This window comes from Alligator mississippiensis, chromosome 1, assembly GCF_030867095.1.
Source record: "Alligator mississippiensis isolate rAllMis1 chromosome 1, rAllMis1, whole genome shotgun sequence".
In the NCBI taxonomy this organism is placed as follows: domain Eukaryota; kingdom Metazoa; phylum Chordata; order Crocodylia; family Alligatoridae; genus Alligator; species Alligator mississippiensis.
Window position 1 is genome coordinate 252,456,933 of NC_081824.1, and position 19,346 is coordinate 252,476,278.

Below are 19,346 nucleotides of genomic sequence, written 5' to 3' on the forward strand. Positions count from 1 at the left end.
CTGTTACTCCTCACACTGGGAGCAGTGTGGCTGGCATGGTGGTCCCAGTGGTGGCAATGAGTCTCACCACCCCACTCTGCCTTCCCGCACCGTATCCTACTTGCTGGGTCGCGAAGGCAGCTCCTGCCTGTGCCGGTGCAGCCAGACTGCAGCCTCACACCCACTATGGGCGCAGAAATCTGGGGTGGGGGGGGTACAAGCCCTGCTATGCTCCCCTGACATGTCGCCTATGCCCCACCCCACTCCCCCAGACTTATCTGCGAGCTGCTCCCCATGCTGCCTGGCTGCCACGTGAATGTGTGTGCATGCACATGCACGTGGCACCCTCTGCCTGTGATTGCCCTCCCTTGCTCCACCCCAGGTTGATCAGCCCCTTGTAGGCTGGAACTCTGCCAGCTGCAAGGGGAAATCCACTGTTTCCCACATTTTTCTCCTTTAAAGGAGAAAATCCATTATTTTCTCCTTTAAAAGAAAAAATCTGCTGTTTTCCCCAGTGGACAGAAAACCCGGATCCCTGCAGTAAGTACTCGCAGTGGACTTTTCTGCACTTTCCTCTAGCAATAGGGACCAACCTTTTTGGTAGATGTGCCACAAATTAGCCCTCCACCTTTCCCGAGTGCCACTCGTATCCCTTTCCTTTACCTGATCTGCCGCCCAGCATTATGCTCCCAGCCCTCTGCTTTCTGACCAAGCTGTTCCTCTGCTTTGTGCTTCCTGCCCTCTTGTGGCACCTGTGCCGCAGGTTGGCCACTCCTGCTCTACATGGCATGGCAACCACTGGAGACAAGATTCTGGACTAGAGGAACCATCTGACTGGACTGGCCTGGTCTGAGGGAAGCAAGTGAACTATTCATTGCAACTCTTGTGCAACCTCTCGGAGGTCTGAACTCTGCTGCTCCTGTGTGTAGACTGTGTGGGCAGGCTTGTTCACACTCATGGGATGTATAGTCATATGTACAGGAGGTGAATTCACGGGCATATTCACAGGAAAAGGAGACATGCTCACAGGCATGTTCACACACACAGGAGGCATGTTCTCAGGCACAGGATGTGTGTTCACAAGCGTATTTACAGACACTGAAGGCATGTTTGCACACATGTTGAGGCACACAGGAAGCATGTTCACATGCACAGGTGTGTTCAGAGGCACAAGAAGCATGGTCACAAGCATGCTCACAGGAACAGGAGGTGTGTTCACAGGCCCAGCACACAGGCAGAGCTGCAGGTGGTTGCCTCAGCCTCTCCAGGTTTTAAATGACATTATCATATTGGAAGTTCAAAATGATAGTATTTGCTGGAACACTATTGGACACTGAAAAGTATGCAAGACGAGTACGCAAATAAGTCTTCTTATTGACATTAATGTTCACAGTAAGTCATCCGGAGTGTGTGAGAACGGGGCCATCAAAGTTGAAGCCTCGCTTTATTTCGAGGCCAGCAGCCAGCACTGACAGCAAACCCCAAAGTGGGTAGGGCAAGCAAAATTCAGTGGCAACCAAACCCCAAGCTTCTGGGTTTGGGCCTGCACATAGGATGCCTGCCAAACAGTGCTGTAGCAAGAGGGGGGCGAGCGGGGTGACCGCCACAGGCGCTGAAGCGAAGGGGTGCCAACAGGCACTGCCCAGCTGGGGTGGGCTGCAGGACAGAGCTGCAAGCGACTCATTTGGAGGGACGCAGGGACAAGGGAAGGGTGGCTCCTGCCACTGTGCATGCCCCCTGGATCTGTGCATGGGGTGAGGGTGGGTGCCAAACTTCCTTGCTTACAGTACTGCTGCCAAAGGACTAGAAGTATCTGAAGCCCCAGGCTGGGGTGGAGGATACTTGTGGGTAGCAGGGGGCCACATATGGTTCCTGAATACTTCAAACAGGTTTGGACCTGATTTAGCTCATCTGGCCTGGGGTCCGGCTCCCTGAGAGTGGCTGGGGTTTCGCAGCACCCAAGAGCAACCTCAAAAACGCCCCCGTGCTTTCGGGCACGCGGAGCAGGGTCGATCCGGGCCCGCACACGAGTCTGAAGGCTCCTGGCTCCCACCGCCTTGACTACGGAAGGGGAGAGCCTGCCCCGCCCCGCCCCTCGCCCGGGCGCCGGGGGCGGGCTCTCGCAGCCTAGTTTTATGCTGCTGAAAAGCCAGCCCCGTTTCATCTCTCGGCGGCGGCGGCGGGAGCAACAACACCAGCAGGCGGCAGCGGGGGGGCAGACGCGCAGCAACAGCAGCCGCCGGGCAGGACGCGTGGCAGCCCCGCACCGAAACAGCGCAGGCCGCCCGACCCGCCGCCATGGGCAAGGGGGTGAGCGCCGCGCTTTGTGCGCCGCCACGGCGGGACCCGCGCGCGCTTTGTCCGCACGTGGCGCCGCCCCGGCCCTCGGCTTTTCCGGCGCCGCCGAGCCGTCCCCGGCGGGCTGCGGGCAGGGCCCGGGCTGCAGAGCCGGAAGGGGAGGGCGGGGAAGGTGGAGCCTCGCGGGCGCGGGAAACGGCTTGAAAGGGAAGGGAGGCTGAGGAGGTGGCGTGCAGCGGGCTTCTGGCAAGGGCCGTGAAGGGCACGATGTGCCCAGTGGGCAGAGCTGGCTTCAGGAGTGGGCTGCTGCAAGGGAAACTGAGGCGGGGACAGTGCCCAGCGGGCAAGGCTGGCGCTGTGCAGGGCTTCTGGCAGGGACACGGAGAGCTGGGCCCAGCTGGCAAGGCCCTGGGTCACTGGTTTCGCACAGGGAGGAGGAATGGAGACGTGCCCTGTGGTTTCCACAGCGCGCTTCAGGAAGGGGAACGGGGGAGTTGCACCCAGCGGTCACTGGTTTCACACAGGGCTTCTGGAAAGGAAAGGGAGGAGAGACGTGCCGGTTTCAATAGCGCGCTTCTGGAAGGGGCGTGGGGGAGAGATGCCCACTGGGCAAGGTCCCAGGTCACCGGTTTCATATAGGGGTTTCTAGAAAAGAAACTGAGCAACAGTCTCAAGTTACAGCCAGGGCAGTTTAGGTTCGATCGGTGCTCACCAACCAGTGGATCTCGACTAGGGTGGCCATCATAGAGGACAACCGGACTGTCCTCTATTGATACGAAACCGGACACCTTTATGTCATATGGCATAAAGGTGTCCGGTTCCGTTTCAATGGAGGACAGAGTAGCAGAAAGCCAGGCTGTCCTTTATGATGGCCACCCTAGTCGAGATCTACCAGTAGGTCTCCGAACCTCTTGTGGTAGATCTTGGGAGTCGATGCGAGGCTGGGGTGGAGAGGCTGAGTGCCCACATGCATGCACACATGCGCCCCAGCCCAGCAGGTCAGTCCATGGGGGAGGGAAGGGGCGAGGGCTAGATCAAGCCCCCTACAGTGAGGGACAGTGCCGCAGAGGCAGGAGCAGGTGTAAGTTGAGCGGGTCCCCAGCTGGGTAAGTCTTAACTGCTGGGGAGGTGCACCCCCAAATAATTTTTTCTCCCTCTGCCTTGATCTGCCCCCCTTGCGCCCAGACTTACTTGCTCAGGGGGGTGGCAGCAGCACACACTAGATCTTGAATTGCTTTTAAATGCCAAAGGTGATCTACTTAAAAAGGTTAGAGACCACTGGGTTGGATGTTAAAAAGAACTTTCTCACTAAGAGGGTGGTGAAGCACTGAAACAGGTTACCTAGAGAGGTGGTGGAGTCTCCATCCCTGGAATTTTCTAAGACTCGAATAGACAAAGCCTTCGGTGGGATGATCTTGTTGGGGCTGGTCCTGCTTTGAGCGGGGGGCTGGACAAGATGCCCTCCTGAGGTCCCTTCCAACCCTCATTTTCTGTGAGATGTGCTTAGTGGGCAAAGCTAGTTTCAATAGTGGGCTTCTGAAAGGGAAATTGAGGCAAGCTGTATCCAGCAGGCAAGGCTGGTTTCGTATATGTAGGGACTTACCAAGTTCACGGCAGAAGTGGGGTGCATGGCAGCTTCTTTAATCTTTCATGTTCCCCACATGCCCTCCCCCATTGATTGGCAGAGGGCCCCACCACTCCCTCCTGATTGGCAGGGAAGCAAAAACCAGTGTCTTAAACATGGTGTGGTTTTTGCCTCCAGACCAGTCAGCAACAAGCATTGGGGTCCCTCAGCCAGTCAGCAGCAGGAGGCAAAAATGGCGCCATATTTAAAACAGCAGTTTTTGCCTCCACGCAGATCAGGAGCAAGCTGCAAGCACAGCCCCTTCACCAGTCAGTGGCGGAAGGGCACATGGGGGAACCTGCAGGATTAAAGGAGCCACAGCACACCCACTTCTGCTGTGAATCCTGCAAGTCCGTAAATATAGAGCTTCTGAAAGGGAATCTGAAGAGAGATGTATCCCAGGGGCAAGGCTGTTCTGCCAAGGGCTCAGGACAGGAAGGGGAGATGTACCCAGCAGGCAAAGCACCGCATCACTAGAGGAAATGTTCTTCACGGGGAATAAATGGCTTCTGTGTATAATATTAAAAAAAAAAAAAAAAAAAAGCAGCCTCTTCAAACACCCCCCCCCCCCCGGGTCTTTTTCTTTTTTTTTTTTTTTTTTTTCCTTTTTTGGCCTAAATGGATCTCTTGTTCTTACAAGTAGCAATGCTTGGAAAACATAAGTTTCCTTCCCACTGGAGTATAGGCTGCATGGAGGAAGTGGGTATGTATAGGGGGCAGCTGTAGGAGGCATGGTAGTAGAAGAGAAGAAGCCTGTTGAGCCATTCAGTCTCTGCTTGGTGTTAGAAATTGTGTCCCACTCTTGGACAAGTTCAGTGTAACACGTCATGTATTATGTTTATGCAATACTTAGTTGTTGGGACACTTCAATAGAAGGCAGGAACTGGCTGCCCCCAGCTAATTATTTAAAGGTGAGAAATTAAAGGTGAGAATTTCAGTCCCAGTGTACCACCTGCTTTGGTTCTGTGGCTTGCAACTTTGGGTAGCCTCAGGTTATGTTATAAAGCAGTGGTTCTCAGCCTTTTGATTCAAGGCCTCTGTCTCTCTCGACCTGCAACCGCCGCCCCCCCCCTGCGCCCTGCCAGTTCCCATTACTCTAGAGCTGCAGCCCCCCTGGTGGCAGAAGCAGTGACCTCCCCTCCCTCCCCCAGGCTGTTACTCCTGCTGCTGGTGGCACAGCTGGTGTGGGGATCCTGATGGCAGCACGAATGAGTCTCGCTGCCCCACTCTGCCTTCCTGTGCCAGATCTTGCTGGCTGGTCTGGCCAGGCTGCAGCCTCATGCCTGCTGTGGGAAGGGGAAACATGCCTCTCCTGCCTCCCTGATGCATTGTCGTCCATCGTGTCGTCGTTTCCCCCCCCGCCCTCCCCCCCGTTTTCCTGAGGGGAGCTGCTCTCCACCACTGCCTGGCTGCCACGTGCATGCGTACTCAGGCACATGCCCTGTGCCCCCTTCCGTATTGGCCTCCTCCCACCAGCCCCAAGCTGCCCCTTGCAGGCTGGAACTCTGCCAGCCTACATGGGAAGACTAGTTGTTTCCCACGTTTTTTTCCTTTAAAGGAGAAAATCCACATTTTTCCATGAACATAGCAATGGGTTTAGCCTAGGCATGGGCTTCCTCAGCTGACCTTGGAGATCAGAGTCACACCAGCTCTACAGCCCCCATGGACTCCCTGCTTGCAGCTGCCTATGGGGCACATACCCCCAGTTGAGAACTGCTGTTATAAAGGACTGTCTAGAGAAAGCATGTTCCAGGTTGAAGGTTATACTAACAGTCATCTCAGGCATGGAAACAGGAATTCTAGTTGCATGGCAATACTATCAGATGCCCTTTTGGAGCTAAGCTTGAAAGTCTGGCCATTTAAATGTCATTTGGCCATTTAAAAAAGTACTTTAGACTTCTTAAGGCACAAGGCCCTGGGGGGAAAGTTTATGGAGGTACTGTTACTGGCAGGCTGATTGCTCAGCAGTCATGGGTATGACAAGTGATAAAATGTGGAGGGGGAAGAGTGGCAGGTATCCAGACTGTATCACCCAACCTGTTAGCTACTGGTGTAGTCCAGTAGTGCAGAGGACTTAGTATGAAATCTCTGGCCCTTCAGTAAGGGTCAGTGTCAGCATTTTACTTCCTGGTACCTTGCCCAAAGTATAAGCAAAAAAAAAAGCTCCTCGATGGTGATGATGAATGCTGTCTTAAAAAAAAAAAAAGACCCTTAGATTTAAAGACATGAGGTTGAGTGAAGCCAAGAAAGCAAGAAAAGCTAACATCTAAAAGTTACGCAAGGAAAACCTATTTCTTGCTCACTGATCACTTGGGCTGTACTTACGAGTAAAAAGCTGTATCTGTGTTTCATACTGGATTCTTCTGGTTCCTTTCAGTTGCTTCACAGGTAACTATAAATTATGAGGTAGAAGTTCTTTTGCTTTTTTTTTCTTTTCTTTTAATTCCTAGAAGATTCCAAAATGTCACTGCTTATTTAGTTATACCTACCTTGCAGTATTTTATGTTTCCCTGAGTGCTGTGTAAACATTGGCTGGTACAATGCACAGTTAGTCAATGCCATGTAGCAGTCACAATGTTGACACAAATATGTGAATGGTGAGGGAGCCAGAGGAACATATGACTGTACAAACTCCAAATTGGAAAAAAAAAATCCCCCAATGAAGTCTCCTCGTGTAATGGCTCAGCAAAATGTGTTTTTTTTGCAGTGGCCCAATAAGTTGATTGTTACCATGAAGAACTAAGGTGGTCACTCTCGGTCTCCCATGTAAATTGGGATTTGTTTGGTGAGTTTTTGCAAGTCTCCCAGATGTTAATCTCTGGGCACTTGTACACATGCTTGCACCACAGCAGAAGTCGCTTTTAAAAGTGCCCGGCACTGCAGTGCATACATTAGTATAATCAGCAAAATGCGCATCAGTGCTGAGAAAATGGTGGTGGTACACTTTTAAACTAAAACACATGGAAGGTGTTTTAGTTCAAAAGCGCACCACCACCATTTTCTGCACACCGATGCGCATTTCACCACTTATACAACTGCACACTATGCAACGCAGTGCGCTTCAGCCTGCATGCAGAGCAGACTTGATTAATTAAGTCTGCTCCAATGCGCCGGATCTCCAGCATGAAAATGTATGTGTATAAAGGTCCTCTGTGATTCTGTAGAAATTTTACAGTAGTGATTGTTCAACAGATTTAATGGGAGGGTTTTAAGTTTCCTTGTTGTCTGATGGCATGGAGACTCTTCATCCTACTTGTTGTTGAAATTTAAATAAGTTACTACACATCCGATTTCCTTAATGTAAGTAACTTGGCCTGTTTCTGACCCTTGGACTGAAGGGGGGTGGCGCTGCCAGTGAAAAACCTGAGACTGGTTGCAACACTGTTCTAAGTCACAAGATAGTGCGCATGTTGTCTGACTATCAAATGAGTCTGATCCTGACCTGGGTCCTTCTAAAGAAAGGGATGTGTAATGGAAAAGGTGGGGGTGTAAAGACCGTATGATTCAAGAGTCTGGACATGGTGCCTCCCATCTTTATCCAGTTTGTTTTATAGGTGGTGCATCTACAAGTGTGCTTTAATGCGCATTAGCTTATTTTAATGCACATTAAAGTGTCACAGAAACCATGTTCTTTCACTAATGCGCATGAAAATAGGCTAATGTGTACTTCTAGTACCTCTAGTACTTCACAATGGAGGGCACTTTGACACATGCTTGGAGAGAGGGTGGGATTTTAATTAGAGCAACTCCAACAGATGCTACAATTAAAGCAATGCTGTCTCATAGATCAGTGTCCCTGAGCTTAATAATGTTGGCAGGGGTGCTTCAGCTAAAGCTTGTTCATAAACACCCCCTGCTGCCAGTTTTAAGCATTGGGCCACAGATATATGAGATGCGAGAGGCTGCTGGAGCACGGTAATTACCATGCTCCAGCAGACTCGATTTAATCAAGTCTGCTCCAACACACTGTAATTGCAGTGTGTCGGAGCAGCCTCCGTGCTTGTGTATAGGCACCCAGAGGTACTACATTAATGTGCTTTTGGTAATGCGCATTAAGTGAGTGTGTAGATATGCCCAGGAGCAGCTTTCCTTTTAACCAAACACCCATCTATGGGGAAGAAAAAGTATGTGCATCTTGGTAATTACTGCATGTGGGAAAGAAAAGCAGGTGCATAAAGAAGGGGCTGTATTGGGGTGGGCTGGGTGACCCGAGTGTTACCTGAGTAGGTGGGGTTCAGCCCAGGCAGAATAGCTGTGCAGAGCTCAGTTGCACCTACATGTGTGTGTGTCCTGGAGCGGATGGCAGGTAGGCAGAATAATACCAAGGGAAAGACCTTCCCTATAGCTACTCTAGGAGCAAGCCAGTGTTCTGGCAGAAGCAGGTGTTTGTGAAACTTCTCAGCCAAAAGCTTAAAAGATAACTCCGCAACTTAGCTAATTCTTCTTTTTCTGAAAGGACAGAGGGCACAAGTTTGTCTGGCCCAGGCCTGCTAAACCCAGCCTAGGCTAGGAGCACTTTCTTATTGGAAGCTGGTAAGGATTACGGCTGACAGAAGTGATTGAAGCCAAATGTCCAGTATCCAGGCATTTATATATTCCTAGTGCGGTAATAACTTATTTCCCCCTCCGCGGTTCCCCCTTGCTTACATAGTTGGATGGGGGAGGGAGAGTATGCCCTTGGCCTCCCCAGAAAAATTAGGGGGACAGCTGTTCTAGAGCAGCACAAAATGGGGTAGGGAAGGCTTTGGAAGGCAACCCATTGAATGTGGACATGTTGTTCCACACCTCAGAGTCCCGTGGATGTTCCTGGAATGGGAGTGACCTGTCTGAGCTGTTGCATAGCTGCAAGAGACCTTGCTTCTCATGGAGAATTTTCCCCTGAATAATAAAGGGACAGTGGTTTAAGGCCCCTGGATCTGAAAGCAGTTCTATCCCTGGAGCAGAACAATGTAACCCAGGGATCAGCAACCCCTGGCACACGTGCCAGTGGCATGCAGAGACATTTTCCCTGGCCCACCAGGAGGCGTGTGAGGAAATTTGTTTAAAAAAAAAAAAATTGTTAAGTTGTTGCTCTGGGCTCTCCAGAGCAGCCACAGGTGCCAGCACTGCAGCTGGCACTGGGGGCGGAGGCAGGAGAGCACAGGCAGGGCTGCTGACTCTGCTTCCTGTCCCCAGGCTCTGCCTTCTGGCCTGGCCCCTGGAGGGAGCTTGCGTGGGGGGGAGGAGCTGGGGCTGGGGCAGGCACTGCTCAGGGCCACTGTGCTAGAGGCTCCCAGCAGGTGGGCGAGCCCTGCGTGTGGGCAAACAGACACCTTATCCCACCCAGGCAGGGGCAGCACCAGGGTGCCAAGCACAAGTCAGGAGCTCGGGGCCAGGGCTGGACGGCAGCACAGGAGGTGTCGCAGGCAGGCCAGCTCAGCCAGGCCTTTGGGAAGACAGGGGCTGGGTGAGAAGAGGGAGCTATTCCGGGGCGCTATGGGCTTGGGCCATGGCAGACGGGGGTGCCCAGCAGCACCCAAAAGGGGGCCTGGCCCAGCCCACCTCTACAGGGATGGGACGCAGCCTCCCTGCCCGCGAGGGGATGCCACCTGGCTAGGGCAGGACACCATGCTGGGGGGTGGGGGGGTTTCCGACTCTGAGCTTGGCCTCCCTGCGCACTCAGCACAGTGCGAGTGAGGCAGAGCTACCGCTAGTGTGAGGGCATGGCTGCAGGAACAGCCGCCTTAGCTGCCCCAGCTTGCTCAGGCCCTGGTCTTGCCCACCCACAGCTCCCTTCAAGGGCCAGGGCCAGGGCCAGGGCCAGGGCAAGCACTGCATTGGGCTGCTGCACTGCAAGCTCCTGGATGGTTTGCCCCTGAGTGCTGCCTGAGGTGGCTGTTCCCAGAGTCTGGGGGTCTGTCGCCACAGCCCGGGGGGGCTCCAGCCCACTTGCGCTGTGCCCGGCACGCAGGCTGAGCCTAGTGTCCTGCCCTGGCCAACCAGCATCCTCTTGTGGGCAGGGTGGCAGTTCCCCATCCCCACAGAGCTGCGCAGGCCAGGCTGCACCCTGAGTTTACAAGCCTCGAGGCAGCCCCCACTTTCCTTCAGCTGCTGCTTTCCCGAGGACTCAGCTGGGCCAGCCTCCATAGTGCCTCCCCCGTACCTACTTCTCCCTGTTCCCAAGCATTCTGCCCCTCTCTCTCTCTCTCTCTCTCTCTCTGCTCCTTCATCACAACATAGTTAACAAAAAAGAATACACAAGAACAAAGGTAGTATATGAACTTTTATTTACTTTTAGGAAACCTGGTATTTACCGTAAAAAAACAAAAAACCCAACATTTATGATTATGAATTATATTAATATGCAGAGCATCCTGTCATGTGCCCCGTGCCCCATTTTTGTTTTCCTGGCGTGCTGGCACTCCACCACCTTACAAGGTAGACGTTGCGGGTTTTTCAACACTCCAGCCAAAAATGTTTCCTACCCCTGATGTAACCTATTGTCCATGGGCTATCTCTGTAAAGAACCTGAAGAGTTATCATAGGGACCCTGGTTTTCCCTATTTTAAAAAGCCAAAAGTTCTCTGATTTAAAAAAAAAATAAAAAATCCCAAATCTGCATTTTTCCACGACTAAAATGAAATGCCACGAGAGAGAGAGAGACATTAGTTGAACAGTGTTTTATTGATATTTAGAATTTTAAAGCAGTATGGAAGCCTCCCAGTGCCTCAGTCATTATAATAAATTCTAAGTACCTACGTATTTTGGCATTTGATTTTGGTTTTTTTGTCATGGAAAATCAGAGCTCTCCCTGGCCCCTTTGCTCACCAGGATGTGGGTCCCATTGTGGCTGTCCCCCTTCTGCTTTGTGGCACTCCCAGCCCACAGCACCCCACCCCCTCCTGCCAGTGCTCCTCGCTCCCAACCCACCATCCCTCACCCCCAGGCCTCATCGTCCTAGTGTGCGAGGGTGGGTGTGTGGGGAATAGGGGGTGTGGGCACAGGCGATGTGTCTGGGGTTTAGGGGGTATGTGTCCCCCCTGCCCCCCCGCTATTTCTGAACCCACAGCGGGGCACGGCTGTGTGGGAGGTAGTGTTGCAACACCATGGCTGTGTGGTGCAGTGGCTGTGCAGAACTGTGCCTCCCACTGCAGCTGGTGGGTAGGAGGTGCCTCACCTTGGCAGCCATGGCAGTGCAGTGCTCCCTCCTGTGCCAGGTCCTGCCCACTGGGCTGTGGAGACAGCTCCTGCTTGGAGCCAGTCCGGCCAGGCTGCAGCCCTCTGCCCCACTGTGGGTGCAGGAATTTGGGGGGTTACGTGCCCCTGGCACATCACCTGTGCTTCTCTCCTCCCCCCCCCCCCCCCCCCCCCCCCCCCCCGCATCACTTGTGCTCCACCCTCACCCCCTGCCATGCATGGGCTACAACCACTCCTTTCATAAGTGGGAGTGAAGGACATCAGCAGGGCTAGGGAATGGGGGACTGTGGATTGGGAGTGAGGGGCACTGGCAGAGCCACGGGGCTTATTTTTCTCCCCCACCCCATAGACTTACCTGGAGGGAGCTGCAGAAGCTGCTTCCCACCAAACTGCCTGGCTACCATGTGCATATGCACATACATGTGGCTTCCCCTGCATCTTGCTCCATCCAGCCTTAAGCAGACCCTTGCAGGCAGGATCTCTGCCAGCCTTCAAAGGGAAAATGTGCCGTTTTCCTCCTTTAAAGGAGAAAATTTGCTGTTTGCCATTTTCTTCTGCAGCAACTGGAAAACCTGGATCCCTGGTTATAAGTGGTTTACCAATTCCATGGTCATTAAGAGGGTAGACAAAAGTTAAGAACGTTTAGGAGACAAGACTAAAAATAGCTTGCTTGTTACATTCCCTGTTTGGATGCCAGGTGGTAGAAGACTGCAATTCTCAAAACTTTTTTTTACCAACAGGCCACTGTCAGACCTCAGAATTTTTCAGCTTTCTCACTTTTTCATTTTTACTGATGCACTCAGGGGACCAGTTGTAGTCTTGAGTCATAAATTGTGAATCACTGGTATAAGGTATTGGTAGTCACACAGTCAAACTTCTGTGGTGGTGTTTTGGTGACTAAGGGTATCGCTACATGTCACTATATGGCAGCATTGCTACAGTGCCATGCTTTAGTACTTACTTTTGGAAGTACTAAAGCACAGCGCAGTACCGGCGATTTACTGTGCCATGTGGGCGGCGCATGCTTAGGTTTCCCAGATATGTCACCGTAACAGTGCACTGTATCGGGGGAGCGTGTCACTACAGCAACGTAGCTGGTGATCTCGTGTAGACCAACGTGATCAATATATGGACATAGCACAACATGTAGACATGACATGCCCTAAGGGAAGCTATTGTAGTATATGAATAAACTACCAGAAATGGGAAGCTAATCACATGTTTTTGGGGTGACTTTTGTGATGGCAGGAGGGATTTACACCATCTGCCAACCCCGCTTCCTAAATTGGTAAGGGGGTAGAGTTGCCATGTTTCCAGTCATGGGGAAAGCGGTCATTCTCCATGACTTGTTTGGAAACTTTAATTGCTGGAATCTGTTTTTGAAATAGTGAGGCCGCAGCTCTTTCTGTTTTCTGTGCCTCATTGATTATAATGATGTGAATGTGTGATCGCACCACATAACTTATGAGTCACTGGTAATCACTACTTTATTTTGTTTGGTTCTTCTGTGCTGCTTTTGAGTTTAGATGTAGAATAGCAGTTTTGAACTTCTCTTAATCTGATCTTCCTTACCACTTTCCTACATTGCTATCAATTGCCCTTGCTTTTTAATGTGTCTACACAGCCTGCCTTATTCTTCCTTATCTTGTGTTTCTTTGGGGTGCAGCATAGGCACAGTTCTCTGTAAGTCCTTAACACTGGCTTGTAAGCTGAGACTGAGCCAGTCATAAACATCATTTAAAAAAAACCCGAACATATCCAGGCAAGCTTCTCAACCTTTTTCAGGGGTAGGTTCCCCTAATAGTTCATGCACATAGTTATGCGGCTGAATGAAGCACCAGAGATGGTGAAGTATCTGAAACCTTTGTTGTGTTTGTGCATGTGTGTAGCACTTCCAGGGGTAGGTTTCCGAGCTTCCTTCCTATCACCAGCATAACTGGTAGGTCAGTGGTTGGAAAGAAAGAGTGAACAAAAAGCCATATGCCTTACTTTCATTTTATGACTGCAGCTAAGGAGGAGACATTGGGGAATCAAAATAGTAAATCCCAAGGATGTTGGCAGCAGAGTGAACCCCTGCAACTTCAAGCACTGTGACAGGCTGCACTCTGAAGAACAAACATGCCTCCCATCTTGCTAGAACAAAGAGGCAATGACTATAGAGGTAGAGACTAAAAGTGTAGTGGTTTCTCTGCTTCTTGTATTAGACTGATGTTTAAAGTAATCTGGCTTGGCTAGCTGCCCCCAAATGACATATTGTAGTGCTGTGTAAAACTTCAGGTGGTGATTCGATTAGGAGGAGATTCGGCCCGATTCAGTGGCCTAATCTCCGAATTGAATCAGGGGACCAATTTAAAGGTTGGAGCTCTCCGAATCTTTGGAAAAGATTCGGAGAACTTTGATGATTAGGACATCCCCAGTGGCTGTAGCAGAGAGCTTCAGCTGACTCAGAGATGATAAGTACTAGGGGCAGAGGGAGGGGGGAGGGGACCATAGGAGGACCCCTGCCAGCCCCTCCCACCCACTCCCCCAGCACCCCCTCATGGCTGCCCAGCCCACCCCAGCTCCCAGTGCTCTAAAGAAAAGCCCTGGTGCTCACTGGGTGCTGCTGGGCAGGGGGGACAATCCCTGCTGGCCCACACTGTGGGGGGGGGCTCTGCACAAGCCCCCTGATCCCCCCCTCGCTCCCCCAGCCCCCCATGCAGAGCTCCCCATGCAGCATGGGGCAGTGGGGGTCAGCAGGGATCAGCCCCTGCCCGGCAGCACTCACTAAGCCTGGGCCTTTTTTTATAACAAGTGTCGGGAGCTGGGGCAGCCATTGCCGGGCTGGGAGTGGGGCGGGGGATGAGCCTGGCCTGGCTGATTCGGAGATTTGGCAGCAGCTGAATCTCCGAATCAGATTCAGCTGAATCGAATCGGGACAGTGATTCGAGTTGCAAAATCAAATCACTGTCCTTCGAATCGGCTGAATCTGAATCCAAAGCGAATATTACAATATATTAGGCCTGTGTGAAGTGGTTAAAGTGAAGGCAGATTTTTGTTGCTTATAAGTCATGGTGTTGTCTTGGAACACTTCTAACCCTTTTGCCAGCGGTAAGTTGAATTTTTCAGGACATAGCAACTTGTTAGTGACAATTTGTTATTTTTTCTGTATCCTAGTTGTAGCTTTCAGATATATGTATTTATTATAAATAATGCTTGAGAAAAATGTTGCACCGTATCACAGCAGTTTTCAATCATACCAGGTAGAAATCTAGCACCTTTGAGAAACCCAAACCTGAGTGCCTGCAACTCTCAAGGAAGTTAGTAGGCACCGTGGGTGTTCGCCACATCCGAAAACTGCACCTTTTTTAATATCTGTAAAAAAATAAACCTTAACTTTTTTTGGTGGAAGTGTTGAATAAGCCATCCCCTGCCCCTACCCCCATTCTGGCCAGGAAAAGTTATACTCACCAGGGGAAATGCAGGGGTGGTTTGGGTTTTTTTCTGCTATTTTTAGCTTTAACTTGGCTATCATGCCCAAAATAATAACCTAATATAATACCACGTGCAGTTGCTGTTCTGCTGCTGTCGGTTTAGAAGGAGGAGGAGGTGTTGGGAGTTGCAGAATGGTGTCCAAGGCCTTACTAAAAAACACACCAAAACAGAAATTAACAGGAATGAGTCACAGAGGAGCCTGAAACGAGTGGGTTCAAATTAATCCTGCATGTTTTCAGCTGAGCACTGCTCAGTGAGGGCCTTGAGACAGCTTGGATACTCAGGACGTGACTTGGACAGTGGGGCTGAATGGGTAAATTAATCCAACTTCTTTCTGAACATACATAGCACTTCATGTAAAGGCAGTAGAAAGAGTGACATGAGCAGATTCCACACGTAGCGCTATGCACTCTACCCTGTGTGTATTTTTTCTTCCTCAAAATCTCATTTCCTTTTTAAGCTTGAAGCAAGAGACTAGGAACTAACTGTATATACTGTATGTATGTTGTGTGCTCCAGCCTGCACGTTGATTTGCTGTTTAGTTAGGACACTTTTAATTTAAGAACGGTTTAACTAGCACTCGTGATGGGAAAGAGCCTTGGTCAAGCCTTGGGAAAATGCTATAGCAGTGTTGGGTTTTTGGGTTGTATTTTTTTAAAACCGGTTTCAAATTACCCTGTAGCAGATTTTTCTGTCTTGGAATGTCAGGGCTGTCGTACGCAATGCTGCTTTCACCTTAGAAAAAATCAAGTGCAGTTTGAGCACAGGAAAGAGAATGTCAAGAATGCTGTTCTTTAACTCTCCTTCATTCTTTACAGATAAAGAGGAGGCAGAGGACAAGTTCCATACCATTCATTAAAAATAGCCTGCAGTACTGTTCTGACAGAACAGCTCTTTCTTACATGTACATGTTGCAGGCAGAAGCACATAAATGCTCACCTCTAGTGGAAAAGGCAACCCAGTGCTGCTCCATATAAAATCATATGCAAGCCATAGATACTACACATGGTTGGGGGAGTATATAAAATTTGACTAGTGCATCCTGACCCTTGTCTGGATGCATCTCACCTCACAGATACCAGGGGTTGGGGTGGCATGGGTGCTAAGGCACACAGTTGTCAGCCCAGAGGTCGCAAGTTTGTCACAGCACAAGTGCCCATGGCATGGCCCTTTCATATTCCAATGAATCTGCAAATTTCACGTCCTTGTCACAAGGACATGAAAAAGGAAGAACCTCACGAATATACGGGGGGGGAAGGAGGGGGGCGGATACAATTATTATTTTCTGTCAGTTTGGACAAGAATGTTTGGTTTTGCTCTTGATTTTTTTTTTTTTTTTTTTTTTTTTTTTTTTCAGTTTCTGGTCAGTTTTCCTGGCACACTGTAACTTTAAAAAAAATCCCTCATTGCCATGTTTTATAAAAGCTTGTGTCTAATAAGACATAGATAAGATAATAGGTTCTCAGTCTCCTTTGGTCTGTTTTAGCAGGGATTGTAATTCCTAGTTCAGAGTATCTGCACATAATAGGAACATACCCTACGTAGCAGTTTTATTCATTTCCTTATCTATCAGTTTTATAAGATGTGTATTGCAGGTGATGGTCATTATATCACATGTATCTATTGGAGCATATAGTTCTAATTAGAATGGAAAATGTCATGGGGAAAATTTTACAGTAGCTTCTATTAGATGTTGAGCAAAAGGGAGAAAGGAAATAGCTGTGTCACGTGAGACTTAGGCAAGTATGGAAATCTACAGAGAAAGCTTGTGTTAACATTGAGGCAGATTTTTTTTTTTTTGTCTGTAGAAATATGTGCAAATAGTTTTGGTGACAGGCTACTAGTTTTATTTCTATTCAGAGGTGCTTTTGCTTTCTATATGGCTCATCTTCTCTGTTTTATAATTGCTAGGGACATTTATAAGAAAGTAGACTCTATTACTTATATATCTGTTGCCTGCTGGTTATTATTCCTGAACTAAGCCTTAGAGCATGATTTCATGCAGAATTTATTGTAATTTGAGGGATTCGGAAACTGCTGAAAAACCAAGGTCTATAAGTAGAATTTGTTCCATGAGGTGTAAGAGTGGGTGGATTCCTATGGCTTGCCATAACAAACACTTTTTCGTAGAAACATAGGGCTGGAAGGGACCCCGAAGGATCATCGGGTCCAGCCCCAGGGTTACATCCTGCTTACAATGTCAAAATATTTACAGGGGGGGATCTGTTTTTTAGTTTGTGTTTGTTTTGTAAGGCTGAATTTATTTTAACCTGCAGTATTTATCTGGTAGACTTTCAGAGCAAGAAGGAGTGTTTTAATGTTAACTTTCACAAGTTCTAAGGCTATGTGAACAAGAAAATATTAGTTGTACTGCAAAATTTCTCCTTGCACTTTAAGAAAGACCAAGGGAAGAGGAGGGGTTAATATCTTTAATGTCTTGGAAAGAGTCTCCTTATGCACTTGGGAATGGATTATGTGCAGTCTGTCACTTCAGCTGGACCAAGGCTCAGACTTCTAAACCAAGCCACAGCATGTAGCCCCTCTGTACTAGTTAAACCAGCACTTGCACAATCCCTGGCAATAATCAGCATAGCATATGGATGTTGTTGGGCGGACAAGCCTGTTTGCTTACTTGTTTATAGGAAAGCGGCATAATTTAAATGTAAGCAGTTTATCTGACAATGAAATTCCACGTACGAGAAGAATGCAGACCCCTTATGTATTCCGACAGTTAATAAACACAAGGCTTCTCTGACTGCTTAACTTTTTTTTCTTAGAGTGGACGTGACAAGTATGAGCCCACCGCCACATCAGAACATGGCGCCAAGAAGAAAAAGGGGAAGAAGGAGAGGGATATGGACGAACTGAAAAAGGAAGTTTCAATGGTAAGAGCATGAAGAAAGGGCAGGGCTGGCTCTTTAGCAACATGTACTGGCTTGAAAACACTTCTGTGGAAGCAGAGTGGTAGGAAGCTGCTGAGTTGTCAAGTGTAGTGACGGAAGTTTCTGACCCTCCCTCTCCTGGTCTCTTCAGTAATCTCTTCAGACTTTTAGCTTCTCAGGCCAATTTTCCAAGTTGTTCAAGCACCTAGAGAAAATTTGACTCTATATTGGGGTGTCCAAAAAATACCTGGCCTGGTTCAGGTCCTGCCCTAATGTATTTCTAGAGCAAGTGCTACCTCATTTGTGTCAGTGCAATCACTCTACTGTTTAGAAGCCATCACTCACTAAAAAATGTAGTTTGCCTGATTTCACTCAGAGTCGTGGCCTACTCTGGTAGTGGCATGCGTTAAGCTATAGTTTTTAGCTCTGTAGTTACCATCTTGTTTTGTGCATTTAGACCAGTGGTTTTCAACCTTCATAGGCTTGAGGCACCTCTCCATAACTTCTGTCAACTGAACAGCATATTGATATCTATATGAGAGTGCTTACCTCCTCACACAGGTGGACAGTGGGGATGTGGGAAACAGCCAGACAGGGAAAACCTGAGCCTGGCCTTATCTGCTTATCTCCTCACTTTTCCTGTGGCACTCTTCAAAGGATCTCATGACACCCCAGGGTGCCCTGGCACCCTGTCAGAGAATCGGTGATCTAGACTTTATCTGGTACATCTCGCATCACAAATCATTTTGAGGAGGAATCAGTTCAACTAGTGAATGATGCATAAGTTTTTTTTCTGCATGTTCTGATTTAGTTCTCATTTGCCTTGGCATTTAGAACAGTTACAAGATTCCTTTTTATGTTAGCAAGGGAAGATTGGAGTGCTTAACAAGTCGTCTTTACACCTCTTCCTTTCACCCACCCAAAGAAACTTCTCTGGGATTCAGACCAGAATTCTAGGCAACACTGAAGAGCAGCTTACGTTCGTTAGTTGTCATGTTCCTCCCAGCATATAGTATTGAAGCCTAACATTAAGCTGGTGTGGAGCTAAAAGGGAAGAGCTACATGGTCAGGTCACCACTTGGATAGCTCCTCAATCCTAACTTACCTTCCTTGCAATGAGATTCTCTGTCCTTGGAAGTGATTGCCAAGGGACTGGAGAGTAGAAAGTTCTTACCCTCTGCTCCCCACTTATACAGGTACTGTTTTTCCCTCTAATCACTCTTTTCTCTGCCCTCCAGGATGATCACAAACTCAGCCTTGATGAAGTTCACCGCAAATATGGAACAGACTTAAGTCGGGTAGGTAGATTTTGATGTTACCTCCCTTCTGGGTATAGAAGGAACAGCTTCAGCCTCACCAGCCTGTCTGCTATGAAGATAGGCCAGGGGGTGTGGAGGGTTAGCCTCAGATTCTTAATCTTCACTGTTTCAGTTAAATTTTGCAGCCATTGGAAGAGTTGTTGGACTAGCAGTAGATTTTAGTGGTACCTCTCTCTTCTCCCACTGTTTCCTGGCTTAAATACTCTAATGACTTTGCTTAAAAAAAAAAAAAAAGTTGGTATTTACTCATCTGAGTCTCAGGTATTCCAAACTCAGATTGATTCTTAATTTTTGCATTAGGAACTCCTACAATAAGACTATTTGCTTGTGTTCTATAGCAGATGTTCTTGTGTAGGAGTCCTCTGCCATAAGCAAATTTATGGCCCGAGATTAAGTGACAACCAATGGCAATTTAAAAAAAGAGAAGATGTTACATTTTTAAATAAGAGATGCTTAAAAACCATAAATAATTTGATCAGCTTTTAGAATACAGAAGTACCAGAAGTAAGAACAGAAGTAATGGCTGTTTCTCACCTAGTTGGCATAATTAGTTGTTGACAACTGTTTGGGTTTTTTTGGTGGGAGGGCAGTGGG

At 48.9% G+C, this 19,346-nt stretch overlaps 1 protein-coding gene across 1 annotated transcript in view; it reads left to right on the forward strand.

Annotated features, from left to right (window-relative positions):
* The first annotated feature begins 2,146 nt into the window (after positions 1-2,146).
* ATP1A1 (ATPase Na+/K+ transporting subunit alpha 1) overlaps positions 2,147-19,346 on the forward strand; it is a 40,022-nt gene continuing 22,822 nt past the window's right edge. The window contains exons 1-3 of the mRNA XM_006261470.4: positions 2,147-2,289; positions 17,329-17,436; positions 18,672-18,731. Of these exons, the coding sequence (XP_006261532.1) occupies positions 2,278-2,289; positions 17,329-17,436; positions 18,672-18,731 (180 nt within the window). The 5' untranslated portion in view covers positions 2,147-2,277. The remainder of the gene's footprint in view (positions 2,290-17,328; positions 17,437-18,671; positions 18,732-19,346) is intronic.